The sequence below is a fragment of the Orcinus orca genome, chromosome 7, assembly GCF_937001465.1.
Source record: "Orcinus orca chromosome 7, mOrcOrc1.1, whole genome shotgun sequence".
Taxonomy (NCBI): domain Eukaryota; kingdom Metazoa; phylum Chordata; class Mammalia; order Artiodactyla; family Delphinidae; genus Orcinus; species Orcinus orca.
This window is the reverse complement of record NC_064565.1, coordinates 93,834,328-93,849,438: the sequence shown is the minus strand read 5'-3', so window position 1 is coordinate 93,849,438 and position 15,111 is coordinate 93,834,328. Positions and strand designations below refer to the sequence as shown.

At 38.1% G+C, this 15,111-nt stretch overlaps 1 protein-coding gene across 8 annotated transcripts in view; it reads right to left on the bottom strand.

Moving 5' to 3' along the window:
* UNC80 (unc-80 homolog, NALCN channel complex subunit) overlaps window positions 1-15,111 on the bottom strand; it is a 242,990-nt gene that overhangs the window by 74,125 nt on the left and 153,754 nt on the right. For all 8 annotated transcript variants that reach the window (XM_049712089.1, XM_049712087.1, XM_049712088.1 and 5 more), the window contains exons 31-32: window positions 2,286-2,467; window positions 1,534-1,665 (exon numbers count right to left, since the gene is read on the bottom strand). In XM_049712089.1, the coding sequence (XP_049568046.1) occupies window positions 1,534-1,665; window positions 2,286-2,467 (314 nt within the window). The remainder of the gene's footprint in view (window positions 1-1,533; window positions 1,666-2,285; window positions 2,468-15,111) is intronic.

The following is a 15,111-nucleotide window of genomic DNA, read 5'->3' as shown; positions in this document are numbered from 1 at the left end:
ATGTATAGTAGAAATTCTACATCTTTGTTGGCCAGTGGTCACATAGGATTAAAGAGACAGACAAGGGGTGTTGGTCACTCTTCTAAAGGACAGCTGTCATCGAAGTTCCCTTTATGCAGGGTATTAACATAAGACTAAAGGTTTCCAATAGTGGATGACACAACAGCAATTAAGGGCATTTGATGGGCCACATGGCAGTTCATTTTCAGAGCCAGGGGTTAAGCTGGTTTATTATAATAAGATAAGGGAAAGATAACTGGATACAGAATTAGGGGCTTTGGCTTGAAATTCACTGTGAAATTGGGAAGAGAATGTACTTGACTCAAATGAATCTATCACATGTATGAGAAAAAAACCAAGGATCTTTATACCAGCGGTTCAGATGCAGGAGGGAAGAACCAAGCATGCCTTTGTCTTTGGCACAAAACCATCAGATATGAAGGTAGTGTATGCAGAAGAATTAAAAGAAAAACATTCTGATGGGTAAAGAGTTCAAACAAACAGTTCAAAGAAAACTACAAATGCCTAGAAAATATATGTATGACATGCAAAAACGTTCAACCTCGCTTCACATATTCAACCAACTTTTTAAAGATGTGTGAATAAAAAAGCCAATAACTTTGTTTTTTGCCATTCAATGTGGCATTAAAAAATAATACTAGTTAATTTGAATAAAGAAGACATTTTCCTATTGTGTTATATAAGGGTAAAATGGTACAATCATCCTGGGGATATTTTGTGAGATATATCAGAAATCTTTAATATTCACATACCAATTGCCCTAAATCCTGTGGGAAATTATGCAAGGAAATAATCATGAATTTGTGTATAGAGATGTGTTCTTTTTCTATATTTGCTTTATCTTCCAAATTTTCTACATTATTTGTAATTTAGGAAAATGCTATGCAACAGGTGAAAAAGGCATATTTTGAAGATTTATTTTTTCAAAAGGCACATATTCTTGGTTCTTGTTTATAAATAGACTGGGTTCTAAACTTAACTGTTTATAAATTATACTACTTAGAGCAGTAATGTATTAGAAGAGCATAAGACCTGAGCTCTCAGAGTGATGTTTCTGATGATGATACTGATGATCAATAAGGTAAAGAACAGACTAAGGTCCAAACAAGGACAGCAAGAGCAGGAAACTCAGTTCCTTTTCTTATTCATCCAGAGTCAATCTCATTCACTTTTGGGTAGCTTATGTAGGTTAAATGAATTGTTTGTTTTATAATAAAGAGAGGCAAAAGCACTACCTTTGGCTAGGAAATCAATGCCTAATGCTTTTAGTAGCTTTTATTATAAGGTGGCTGCTTCTATGATTACGGAACAAAACTGTTTTGGCTTCTGGAGGTCTGCAAATGCTCACCCCAGATGTCAGTTCCTTCTATCTCAAGAACTAAAGGCCTTTTGTGGTTGATTTTCTGTGCTGTTATTACATTCTTATGACAACTGTCTCACACATCCATTGTTCTCTCTTACACGTATACCATGGAGCCTGAAGATATTAGAAAGAAAGGGCCTGTTACTCACAGACTGGTCTTCATTAATGGGGTCCTGGACACTCCCGCTGCACTGAGGGACCCAAGGGGGGTCAAACATCGGGACAGATGGCATTCCAAGCACTGGGGAGGGCAGGGTGAAGTTTATACTGGGAGGCGGGATCTGTTAGTTGATATCAGAAGAATGAAGTGAGTAAGATGGAAAATAAGATAGAATGAGTCTGAAGCAAAATTATGACATAATCTTTTAGAGCATAGGATGTTATAAGGCACGTGAAGAACGTCTCTGGGCCTCAGTTTACTCATTAATAAAATGAAGTGTTTCAACTATATGATCTCTATTTGTGTTAATCACCCCATCTTCCAAAGAACATCTGTGTTTATATAGTAAAATGTATGGAAGATTACACCCCAAACTTCTATGTGCTTACCTCTGGGGATGGTGCTGAAATCTTGAGGTTTATAGAAGACTTGATTTTCTTACTCTACATTCTTACATTTCAATTTGTTTTAAGGACAAGAATTCACTCATATATGAGTCAGGTTTACTTATGTAATCAGAGAGGGAAAAAAAGAAGTATCTCGGGCTTCCCTGGTGGTGCAGTGGCTGGGAGTCGCCGGCCAATGCACGGGACGTGGGTTCGTGCCCCGGTCCAGGAAGATCCCACATGCCGCGGAGTGGCTGGGTCCATGAGCCATGGCCACTGGGTCTGTGCGTCTGGAGCCTGTGCTCCACAACGGGAGAGGCCGCAACAGTGAGAGGCCCGCGTATGTATACCTCACCTTAAAAATCTGCTGTGCTCCCTCCTCCATCCGGGGCCAGACCTGATAGCGAAACCTCCAAAGCGTGTGGAACTTAAGGACAGCGTTCAGCCGCTGCACGGTCTCCGGGTGGTGGAACTCTGATGTCAGCATATCAGACACGGCCTCAGGGACTTTCACCGCACACAACAGGAACATGGCCGCTAAAGACAGTCAACATCAAAGACAGTTCATCAGCTACGCATCTCTTAATTTTGCATGATTCCTGGGGATGGGTAGAATGGGGAAACTGCTTCTGTCTCTTGAAAATGACTACTGAGCTATAGAGCCAGGCCACCAGCGCTGGCAAAAGCAAAGCCTGTTTCAGCACCTGGAAAGCAGACTTCATCCTTTGAGCCTCCCACAATCTTCTAATATCTGATGCGAGCATGATCTGTGACAGCATGACATTGCAGTAGAAAAACTCATTCTAAGCAAAGTTTCCTTTGGCTCACAGTGAAAAGTAGATGCCAGAGGAAGCAAATGAAGAAAGGAAATTACAAGCTGAAATATCCTTTTTAAGAAATGGCTAGAGTCATCTCAGAGTAACCCTAGGACAGTACATAAAAATGTCCATTTAAAACTGTCTCAGTGGGCTTCCCTGGTGGCGCAGTGGTTGAGAGTCCGCCTGCTGATGCAGGGGATACGGGTTTGTGCCCCGGTCTGGGAGGATCCCACATGCCGCAGAGCGGCTGGGCCCGTGAGCCATGGCTGCTGAGCCTGTGCGTCCGGAGCCTGTGCTCCACAACGGGAGAGGCCTACGTACTGAAAAAAAAAAAAACCCAAAACTGTCTCAGTTCCATTAGTTATATTCATCATCCAGTGAGTGGGCGCCACTGGGAAACTCTGAGGGCACAGAAGTGGCTGACGTGTGGTGGCTTGAGGAAAGGAAGACGAGGGCCATAAAGAGCCTGCCGTGTGGCTGAAAGGGTCTCGGTGCTCCGTCCATGTGTCAGGCCTGAGCCAAGTAGGTGGAAGAGCCGAGTTCAGGACACTGGACCACCAGAGACTTCCCAGCCCCACATAATATCAAACGGTGAAAGCTCTCCCAGAGATCTAAACCTCAACGCTAAGACCAAGCTCCACTCAACAATTAGCAAGCTTCAGTGCTGGACACTCTACGCCAAACAACTAGCAAGACACGAACACAACCCCAACCATTAGCAGAGAGGCTGCCTAAAATCATACTGAGTTCACAGACATCCCCAAAAAACACCACCAGAACGACAAGGTCCAGCCTCATCCACCAGAACACAGGCACCAGTCCCCTCCACCAGGAAGCCCACACAACCCATTAAACCAACCTTACCCACAGTGGGCAGATGTGAAAAACAACAGGAATTACGAACCTGCAGCTTGTGAAAAGGAGACCCCAAACACAGTAAGTTAAGAAAAATGAGAAGACAGAGAAACACACAGCAGATGAAGGAGCAAGGTAAAAACCCACAGGACCAAACAAATGAAGAGGAAATAGGCAGTCTACCTGAAAAAGAATTCAGAGTAATGATAGTAAAGATGATCCAGAATCTTGGAAACAGAATAGAGAAAATACAAGAAACATTTAACAAGGAACTAGAAGAACTAAAGAGCAAACAAACAATGATGAGCAACATAATAAATGAACTAAAAAATTCTCTAGAAGGAATCAATAGCAGAATAAATGAGGCAGAAGAATGGATAAGTGACCTGGAAGATAAAACAGTGGAAATAACTACTGCAGAGCAGAATAAAGAAAAAAGAACAAAAAGAATTGAGGAGAGTCTCAGAGACCTCTGGGACAACATTAAATGCAACAACATTCGAATTATAGAGGTCGCAGAAGAAGAGAAACAGAAAGGGACTGAGAAAATATTTGAAGAAATTATAGTTGAAAATTTCCACAATATGGGAAAGAAAATAGTCACTCAAGTCCAGGAAGTGCAGAGAGTCCCATACAGGATAAATCCAAGGAGAAACATGCCAAGACACATATTAATCAAACTATCAAAAATTAAATACAAAGAAAAAATATTAAAAGGGAAAAACAACAAATAACATACAAGGGAATCCCCATAAGGTTAACAGCTGATCTTTCAGCAGAAACTCTGCAAGCCAGAAGGGAGTGGCAGGACATATTTAAAGTGATGAAAGGGAAGAACCTACAATCAAGATTACTCTACCCAAAAGGATCTCATTCAGATTTGACGGAGAAATTAAAACCTTTACAGAGAAGTAAAAGCTAAGAGAATTCAGCACCACCAAACCAGCTTTACAACAAATGCTAAAGGAACTTCTCTAGGTAGGAAACACAGTAGAAGGAGAAGACCTACAATAACAAACCCAAAACAATTAAGAAAATGGTAATAGGAGCATACATATTGATAATTACCTTAAATGTAAATGGATTAAATGCTCCAACCAAAAGACATAGACTGGCTGAATGGATACAAAAACAAGACCCATATATATGCTGTCTACAAGAGACCCACTTCAGACCTAGGGACACATACAGACTGAAAGTGAAGGGATGGAAAAAGGTATTCCATGCAAATGGAAATCAAAAGAAAGCTGGAGGAGCAATTCTCATATCAGACAAAATACACTTTAAAACTAAGACTATTACAAGAGACAAAGAAGGACACTACATAATGATCAAGGGTTCAATCCAAGAAGAAGATATAACAATTGTACATATTTATGCACCCAACATAGGAGCACCTCAGTACATAAGGCAAATGCTAACAGCCATAAAAGGGGAAATCGACAGTAACACAATCATAGCAGGGGACTTTAACACCTCACCTTCACCAATGGACAGATCATCCAAAATGAAAATAAATAAAGAAACACAAGCTTTAAATGATACATTAAACAAGATGGACTTAATTGATATTTATAGGACATTCCATCCAAAAACAAAAGAATACACTTTCTTCTCAAGTGCTCATGGAACATTCTCCAGGATAGATCATATCTTGGGTCACAAAGCAAGCCTTGGTAAATGTAAGAAAACTGAAATTGTATCACATATCTTTTCTGGCCACAATGCTATGAGACTAGATATAAATTACAGGAAAAAATCTGTAAAAAATACAAAGACATGGAGGCTACTACTAAATACTAAATACACTACTGAATAACCAAGAGATCACTGAAGAAATCAAAGAGGAAATCAAAAAACATCTAGAAGCAAATGACAATGAAAACACGATGACCCAAAACCTATGAGATGCAGCAAAAGCAGTTTTAAGAGGGAAGTTTACAGCAATACAATCCTACATCAAGAAACAAGAAACATCTCAAATAAACAACCTAAACTTACACCTAAAGCAGTTAGAGAAAGAAGAACAAAAAAACCCCCAAAGTTAGCAGAAGGAAAGAAATCATAAAGATCAGACCAGAAATAAATGAAAAAGAAATGAAGGAAATGATAGCAAAGATCAATAAAACTAAAAGCTGGTTCCTTGAGAAAATAAACAAAATTGATAAAGCATTAGCCAGACTCATCAAGAAAAAAAGGTAGAAACTCAAGTCAATAGAATTAGAAATGAAAAAGGAGAAGTAACAACTGACACTGCAGAAATACAAAGGATCATGAGAGATTACTACAAGCAACGATATGCCAATAAAATGGACAACCTGGAAGAAATGGACAAATACTTAGAAAAGCACAACCTTCCGAGACTGAAACAGGAAGAAATAGAAAATATAAACAGACCAATCACAAGCACTGAAATTGAGACTCTGATTAAAAGTCTTCCAACAAACAAAAGTCCAGGATCAGATGGCTTGTCAGGCGAATCCTATCAAACATTTAGAGAAGAGCTAACACCTATTCTTCTCAAACTCTTCCAAAATATAGCAGAGGGAGGAGCACTCCCAAACTCATTCTACGAGGCTACCATCACCCTGATACCAAAACCAGACGAAGATGTCACAAAGAAAGAAAACTACAGGCCAATATCATTGATGAACATAGATGCAAAAATCCTCAACAAAATACTAGCAAACAGAATCCAACAGCACATTAAAAGGATCATAGACCATGATCAAGTGGGTTTTATCCCAGGAATGCAAGGATTCTTCAATATATGCAAATCAATCCATGTGATAAATCATATTTACAAACTGAAGGAGAAAAAACCATATGATCATCTCAATAGATGCAGAAAGAGCTTTTCACAAAATTCAACACCCATTTACAATAAAAGCCCTCCAAAGAGTAGGCATAGATGGAACTTACCTCAACATCATAAAGGCCATATATGACAAACCCACAGCCACCATTGTTCTAAATGGTGAAAAACTGAAACCATTTCCACTAAGATCAAGAAAAAGACAAGGTTGTCCACTCTCACCACTATTATTCAACATAGTTTTGGAAGTTTTAGCTACAGCAGAGAGGAAAAAGAAATAAAAGGAATCCAAATTGGAAAAGAAGAAGTAAAGCTGTCACTGTTTGCTGATGACATGATACTATATGTATAGAATCCTAAAGATGCTACCAGGAAATTACTAGAGCTAATCAATGAATGTGGCAAAGTAGCAGGATACAAAATTAATGCACAGAAATCTCTTGCATTCTTGTACAGTAATGATGAAAAATCTTAAAGAGAAATTAAGGAAACACTCCCATTTACCATTGCAACAAAAATAAATAAATACCTAGGAATAAATCTACCTAAGGAGACAAAAGACCTGTATGCAGAAAACTATAAGAAACTGATGAAAGAAATTAAAGATGATACAAGCAGATGGAGAGATATACCATGTTCTTGGATTGGAAGAATCAACATTGTGAAAACGACTACACTACCCAAAGCAATCTACAGATTCAATGCAATCTCTATCAAATTACCAATGGCATTTTTCAGAGAACTAGAAAAAAAATTTCACAATTTATATGGAAACACAAAAGACCCCGAATGGCCAAAGCAATCTTGAGAAAGAAAAACGGAGCTGGAGGAATCAGGCTCCCTAACTTCAGACTATACTACAAAAGTACAGTAATGAAGACAGTATGGTACTTGTACAAAAACAGAAATATAGATCAATGGAACAGGACAGAAAGCCCAGAGATAAACCCATGCACATATGGTCACCTTATCTTTGATGAAGGAGACAAGAATATACAATGGAGAAAAGACAGCCTCTTCAATGAGTGGTGCTGGGAAAACTGGACAGCTACATGTAAAAGAATGAAATTAGAATACTCCCTAACACCATACACAAAAATAAACTCAAAATGGATGAAAGACCTAAATGTAAGGGCAGACACTATAAAACTCTTAGAGGAAAACATAGGCAAAACACTCTATGACATAACTCACAGCAAGATCCTTTTGGACCCACCTCCTAGAGAAATGGAAATAAAAACAAAAATAAACAAATGGGACCTAATGAAACTTCAAGCTTTTGCACAGCAAAGGAAACCATAAAAAGATGAAAAGACAACCCTCAGAATGGGAGAAAATATTTGTAAACGAACCAACTGACAAAGGATTAATCTCCAAAATATACATGCAGCTCATGCAGCTCAACTGCAAAGAAACAAACCACCCAATCCAAAAATGGGCAGAAGACCTAAATACACATTTCTCCAAAGAAGACATACAGATTGCCAACAAACACACGAAAGGATGCTCAATGTCACTAATCATTAGAGAAATGCAAATCAAAACTACAATGAGGTATCACCTCACACCAGTCAGAATGGCCATCATCAAAAATCTACAAACAATAAATGCTGGAGAGGGTGTGGAGAAAAGGGAAACCTCTTGCACTGTTGGTGGGAATGTAAACTGATACAGCCACTATGGCGGTTCCTTAAAAAACTAAAGATAGAACTACCATACGACCCAGCAATCCCATTAATGGGCATATACCCTGAGAAAACCATAATACAAAAAGAGTCATGTGCCACAATGTTCATTGCAGGTCTATCTACAATAGCTAGGACATGGGAGCAACCTAAGTGTCCATCAACAGATGAATGGATAAAGAAGATGTGGCACATATATACAATGGAATAGTACTCAGTCATAAAAAGAAACGAAATTGAGTTATTTGTAGTAAGGTGGATGGACCTAGAGTCTGTCATACAGAGTGAAGTAAGTCAGAAAGAGTATAACAAATACCGTATGCTAACACATATATATGGAATCTTAAAAAAAAACAAAAATGGCTCTGAAGAACCTAGGGGGAGGACAGGAATAAAGACACAGACATAGAGAATGGACTTGAGGGCACAGGGAGGGGGAAGGTTAAGCTCAGACAAAGTGAGAGATTGGCATGGACATATATACAATACCAAATGTAAAATAGAAAGCTAGTGGGAAGCAGCTGCATAGCACAGGGAGATCAGCTCAGTGCTTTGTGTTCACCTAAAGGGTTGAGATAGGGAGGGTGGGAGGGCGACACAAGAGGGAGGAGATATGGGGATATACGTATAAGTATAGCTGATTCAATTTGTTATACAACATCAACTAAAACAACATTGTAAAGTAATTATAGTCCAATAAAGATGTTAAAAATTTTAAATAATAAAAATAACATTCATAAGATAGACTCTATTAGAAACATCTACCCTTCCAAGGGGTAGAAGGACTGAGAAACCAAAAGAGACTTCATGAACCATAATACCATTGTTGTTTTTTTGGGGGAAAGCCAAATATGAATAAGAGAAAGATCAGTGCCATGATAAGTTACGAAGTCAATGAATAATAAGGAAAAGAAATACACTCTGTAGCATAGATGGAGGAGCCAGTGTTGATCATAAAAATATAATTCAAAAACTCTCTTGTACTTTTTCCAAGATCCTCAAAACATGCTCAGGCAATTGTTAGAACAACTGGGGTTAAATCCCAGCTCTGAAACTTCTCTCCTATTGATCTTGGCCAAGCCTCTTAACTTCTTAACCTTTGTTTCTCTATTGGTAAAATGTCAATGATGATGATGAGAATGAGGATGAGGATGCTGCTGATATCTGCCTCCTAATTTGTTGTTAGAATAAAATAACGTATGAGAAAGTGCTTTGTGACATGAAAAGTACTACAGAATTCTAAAGCATATTTTATTTTTTAGAGGCAAAGTGGTATATGGAAGGGGCATCTATTTGTAGTCAAAAGATCTGGGTTTGATTTCCTGGGTCTGCTAATTCTGAGCTGTGAGCACTTGGTTAAAAGTCCTTTCAACCTTCTGAGTTGGATTTTGCTCATTTATACAATCATTGTTATGAGGATTAAGTAAGATAGTGTGTATGATAGAGTTCTAGAACAAATGTGAGCTACTGTCATCAGTAGCTTTTGATAATCTGTTTCTTAATCCTACCACCTCCTTAAATTTCCACTTTTTCTCCTTTCTTTACTTTTCTTTAAAGTGTACTCTGTCTCAATTTTTAAACACCATCGTCACTCTCTAAGTCATTGCAGTTGGAGTTCTACCTCAATCCCTTTACTGAAACAGTTTTCTTGTAATGCTCACTAATCAGCAGATCCAGTGGTATTTTTACAGCATTTCTTTTCTCTCAGTTTTTAACACTTTCATAACAATCTCCTTGAAAAGGATCTTCCTCTACTTCCATGGTTTGAGATTACTTAAGTTCTACTTTTCTGGTCGTTTTTCTGGGTTTTGCTGGTCAGCTCTTCTTCCTGTCCTTTGAAGGTAGAGAAGGCCAATGGCCTAGTGTTCATTCCTCAGCCCTCTCCTCTATACCAAGAAATCATCCTCCCCCGGAATCATTTCTCCCCTGGAAATAATCCTCTCTCATTGCTTCAGCTGCCACATACATCAGGTTTTCCCAAGTTTCTCTCTAGCTATGGCCTTTCTCATTAGCTTTAGTGTCATATCACCACTGATATGTCTCCTCGTCATCTAAAAATCACTGTTTCTAAAACCAAGCCACTCCACTCATTGCTGCCACATTAAACTTGGTAATAATTCAACACTATATGCAACATTACTCTTTGGCTCGGAACCCCTGAGTGGTTTCCCACAGTTCAGTGGGAAGTCCACACTCCTAACCCTGTTGTTCAAGGTCTTTTACAATGTGAGACCTGCTCACTTGCCTAATATTACAGACTAGCAACCTCTTTACAAAAGCCACCCCAGTCTCAATTCCTCCTCAGGCTTTCCAAATCAACCCAGTGCATTTCCACACCCCATGTGGCTTTGCATACACCATTTCCTCTTCCTTCTAGCTTTTCTTAAAGCTCAATCTCCCTGTTCATAACGTTCATGAAAATATCCATGGCTGTCCCATATTTAGGGAGCATGCCCTTCTCTCTGAAAAATACTTGGTAGAGAAGCAAAAATCTGATACTTAATGTGAACAAAGACATTTTACAAAGACATTTGATGCAGCATAGTATAAAAAAAGCAAAAGGCAAGAATCAACTAAAACTCCCAGGTTAAATACATTGTTATATCCATTCATTCAATGGAATATTTGGTAGCCATTAAAAAGAATAGGTAAACTTATAGACTGATGTTAAAAATGGTCTCCTAGAGAGACCTCTTAACCACTTCTTGTTTGGCATTTCTCAATTCAAATTTATTTTTGTTCAAATTTTTAATATGCCTCAGTTTACCTTTTAACAGTTCTGATGTCAGAAGAGGGAACCAAAGGAGACCCCCCCCAACAGCCCACAGGAGCAATGAGCAACCCGGCATAGGTATCTGTTGAGACCTTGAGCTTGCTGCTTTCTCGCTGCCTCTGGAGGTCATGGGTAAGTCCCTCTCAAATCCTAGCACTGAAGGTTTTGTACTATGAGCTTGCAGACTTTATCTGAGCCTTTCTTTTTCATGCTGGGTCCAGAAACCGGCTGGAGTGGGAATGAGTCAGACTTAAAAACCAGACTGGGCTCAGGAATGGACTGGTTCCAATTTAGAAACCAGACTGGATCCAGGGTCAGACTGGGTCTGACTTAAAACTGGACTGAGTCTAGTGTGAGGTCTCAGGTGAACAGAATTTTTTTTTTTTTTAAGGAACGAGTAGGTTAACTATACCAAAGATAATCTTGAATTACATTGGCCACAGTGGAGAACTTTAAACCATCTTAGATAAGCCTATCCATTTATGAGTTATCCTAGAGGAAAATGTATTTCAGCCAGGCACTCACTATTAAGGGTAGAGGGAAAATTACTTTTCCTCCTTTACAGTTACTGGTGACCAGGATGAGACCCACTGGAATGCCTCCCTCACTCTGGAGCCTGCAGACATCACCCTGGGAAAACTGGCAGAAGCCGGCAAAGAGTAAGAATTTTTACTAACGTCAGCTCCCCCAGACCTCTCTACCTGTGGTGGCTGGTTGAGAGAAGAAGGTAAAATTTCACATTGCCGCTTCCTTTCCAAATTACCAAAAAAAAAAAAAAAAAAAAAAAAAGGTTATTGATCCTTTCTCTCCCGGGGACAGCTATTGCCTTCTTGTCCATCTCATTTTTTGTCCTGAGAACTTAGCTTGGCAATCATCAGGTTGGGGAACTCAAAAATATAGCCAGGCAGAAATGTGGGTTACATTCCATTTGTGGCTAGGGTCCTCCCATTGCCAGCTCTCAGGGGAACTGTCTAAGTCCTTCTTTCTTCTGGTTATCTTTGGGAGTGGCTCTGGATGTTGTGCTCATGGGGTAGTTCAATACTGCCAGGAATATTTACTGTTTGTCTCGCTCGAACCTGACAAGATATTTGAAAAAAAAAAATTTTTGTTTTTAATTAGCTCTATAGTCAGAAGTTGACCAAACTGGAAGCTGATATTCAGAGCCTGATAGGAACCATTTTTTAGGCCTTCTCCCCTAACCTAAAATAAAATTATGTACCCAGAGGGAACGAAAAACATGCTGAAGCCATTGTAGAAGGATTTACTGAAGCGTTCCAAAGACACACAGCTCTAGAACGCAGGAATCTTTGGATTTCCATCTTAGAGCTCTTCTCCCTGATATAAAGAAGAAAACTAAGAATAATGTAGTTGGATGGTTGGGTCAGCATCTTGATAGTCAGGCTGCAACCCAATCTTTCAAGGAATTAAAAACAACTGTCTAACACACTAAGTCTTTGTAAGAACAGAAATGTGGCTCTAGAAACAACTCAAAGCCCACCTATCCTTTTTACCTATCCCCAAATTTCCCCTATTTATCTCAAAAGGCTTGCAGATATTGTTTAAAAAAAAAACTGGATTTAGGAAACAAAAGCCTTTTTTGGAGAAATTTGTATCTTTTCTCTGTGCCTTTGAGATATAAATGTTCTACCTGGTCTTCTCTAGGAACCCAAAGCCATCTCTGGAAATGTAAACTTCATGGAAGTAATTCTTATCAGAAAAAGAAGGGAGCTGTTTTGGAAATTAAGTGAATGAAAAATCTTAAAAGTCTTTCCCACAAATATTAGTAAAAGTTTTAGCTATCTGAGCAGGTAACCTTAACTTATTTTATCTGCCAGAAACACAATTTAGATCCAACTGTTCTTTTATAAACTAGTCAGTTTTGCATTATCATACCTGTCTCATGGCCAAAATTTTAAAACTAAAGCTATAAGATCTCTGCATCTGTCTGTATGTTTATGTATATCTCTGTTCGTATGTTGTAGATGTGTGATATTTTTCTACCTTTGGATGGTATTGCCAAAATTAATGTGTAAAGAGCTCTATTAATTGGCTTAAAGACAAACAAGCATTTACATAAATCAAGTATACTCTCAGAAATCCAGAAACTAACCAAAAATTTTTTCAAGTTCATTTGATCTAGGATAACCTTCAGTAAATAAAAGGTGGTTTAAGTTTGTTGGTTTAATCAAAATAGGTATGTCTTTAGAGTTATTAGCATTAAATATAATACTTTTATCCTACCTAGGTTTACTAAAAGTCAAATAAACTCATGTTATAGAATTTGTCAGAAAGAAAAATAACTCAAAATGATGGTTATCTGTTTAATGTCTCACGAAATTTTCATGAATATTCTAAACATAATTGTTAAGAACAAATAAATTAAATAGATGTAAATAAAAGTTTACTTTTTAAAAAAGTAAAAAGTTTATAAATAAATTTTTCAACATTATGCTTTATGGTATGTCTACTTAAAAATAGTTTCTAAAATCTTTTTGGTAACTTGAAACCTTAAAGTTCTGCTGAGATAAGTTAAATGATGGATATTCATTGAATATCTAGATCATTTCCAAATAAGATACAATATTGAAACATTAATTACTGAACATAGCTTTATCTACTTTTGGCTTCCTTTTCAGAGGCACTAAAGATATTTGCGTTTACTACTAAACATGTTTTGTGCCACCATGAAAAATTTACTAAGAAAGAATATACTTCCAGAAATCGTGAAATGGATTTATAAATTTGCCAACTCACAGAATGCTAGTATAACAGACACTCCACAATTGCTTACATCTTAGTTTCACTAGGAAAAAACAGTTCTAAGTATTAAGAATTCTAATCAATATATACAATTAAAACTACTTAGAAAACTTCATGGAATTGAACCTTGGGTCCACATCCCTCAGTTAAAAAGGGCTTCTCCAAACTCTTGGAACTGCATACCAGCTGGAGACCTAAAATTAAAATTGACTCAGGAGGTTCTTACCCAGAGGCAGATGGCATCTTGTGGTAGACAGCTGTCTCCCAAGATTGCAGATCAAGGTCTTTAACACCAATATGAAATGTTTATTCCTTTTGCCTTTTCACTACTTGCTTTTTTTCTCTGTTAATGCATAGGAAGGTAATGCTCCTTAACTCTGGCAACTGTTGATGAATCTACTGCTAAGGCCGTAGCTGAACAACCAAAGTCCCAAGATTTTCTTGCTAAGGTAAATTTAGATAATAGAATTGCTTTAGATTAGTTATTGGCTGAACATGTGCCATAGCAAATGTCTCCTGCTGCGCCCTGATCAATATCTCTACTATTGTAGCAAATACAGAAAATTAACAAACAAGCCACTTGGTTAAACAGGTACATCCTTTGATTTATTTGATACTAGCTAGTTTGGTTCACTGGGGCCCTGGCTAAGGAGTACACTTCAGTCTCTTGATATTATCCTTCTAATAGTTATCACTGTAGTCTCTGTGGTGTGCTATCTTCTCTCAACGGTCTTAAATGTATGTTCACAGCCATCAGCAGTACGTTGGCTGGTCTTACTGTGCTTGGAGAAACAGGAACAAGATGAACAACGAGATGAACAGCAAAACAATTCTTCCATGGACATGACATCATAACCTACTATGAGTTTCACAATGAGACAAGAGAAACTTAACTCTGATGGTGACAAAGAGTGGCATTAATACTAATTTTTGGTCAACTTTTCACATATGAGAGGATGACCAAAAGGGGGAAATTGTTAAGTTGTTTTAAAAGGAGACCATTAGACTGAGGTGGCTCTAGTGCCACGGCAGCTTACATAAGCAAACCAAAATCTATGCCTATAAACACCTCAAGGTTACAAATCAAAATGCTAAGGATAACCAATCACAAACAGCTAACTAGGCTTTATGCTACAGACAATAAATAATTGCTTTTCTTTGCTTCTGCCTTTTCTCTATAAAAGTCTCTCCCTGAGCTACTCTTGGTGGAGTGCTCCTAACCACTTGTAGCTTGGCACTGCCTGATTGGAATCAATTTTTGTTCAAATAAACTCTTAAAAAAGTCTCCTAGATAAAAATGCAAAATGCAAAATGTGGAAGTCTTTATGGTATGTCCTATTTGTGTGAAAAAGGAAACGTAATATATACATACATAGGTGTATATATATATATATATATATATATATATATGCGTAGTTTACCCTAGAGGTTTCCTGGGAAATTTAAAAATTGTCACCTCTGAGAAAGAGGACTGG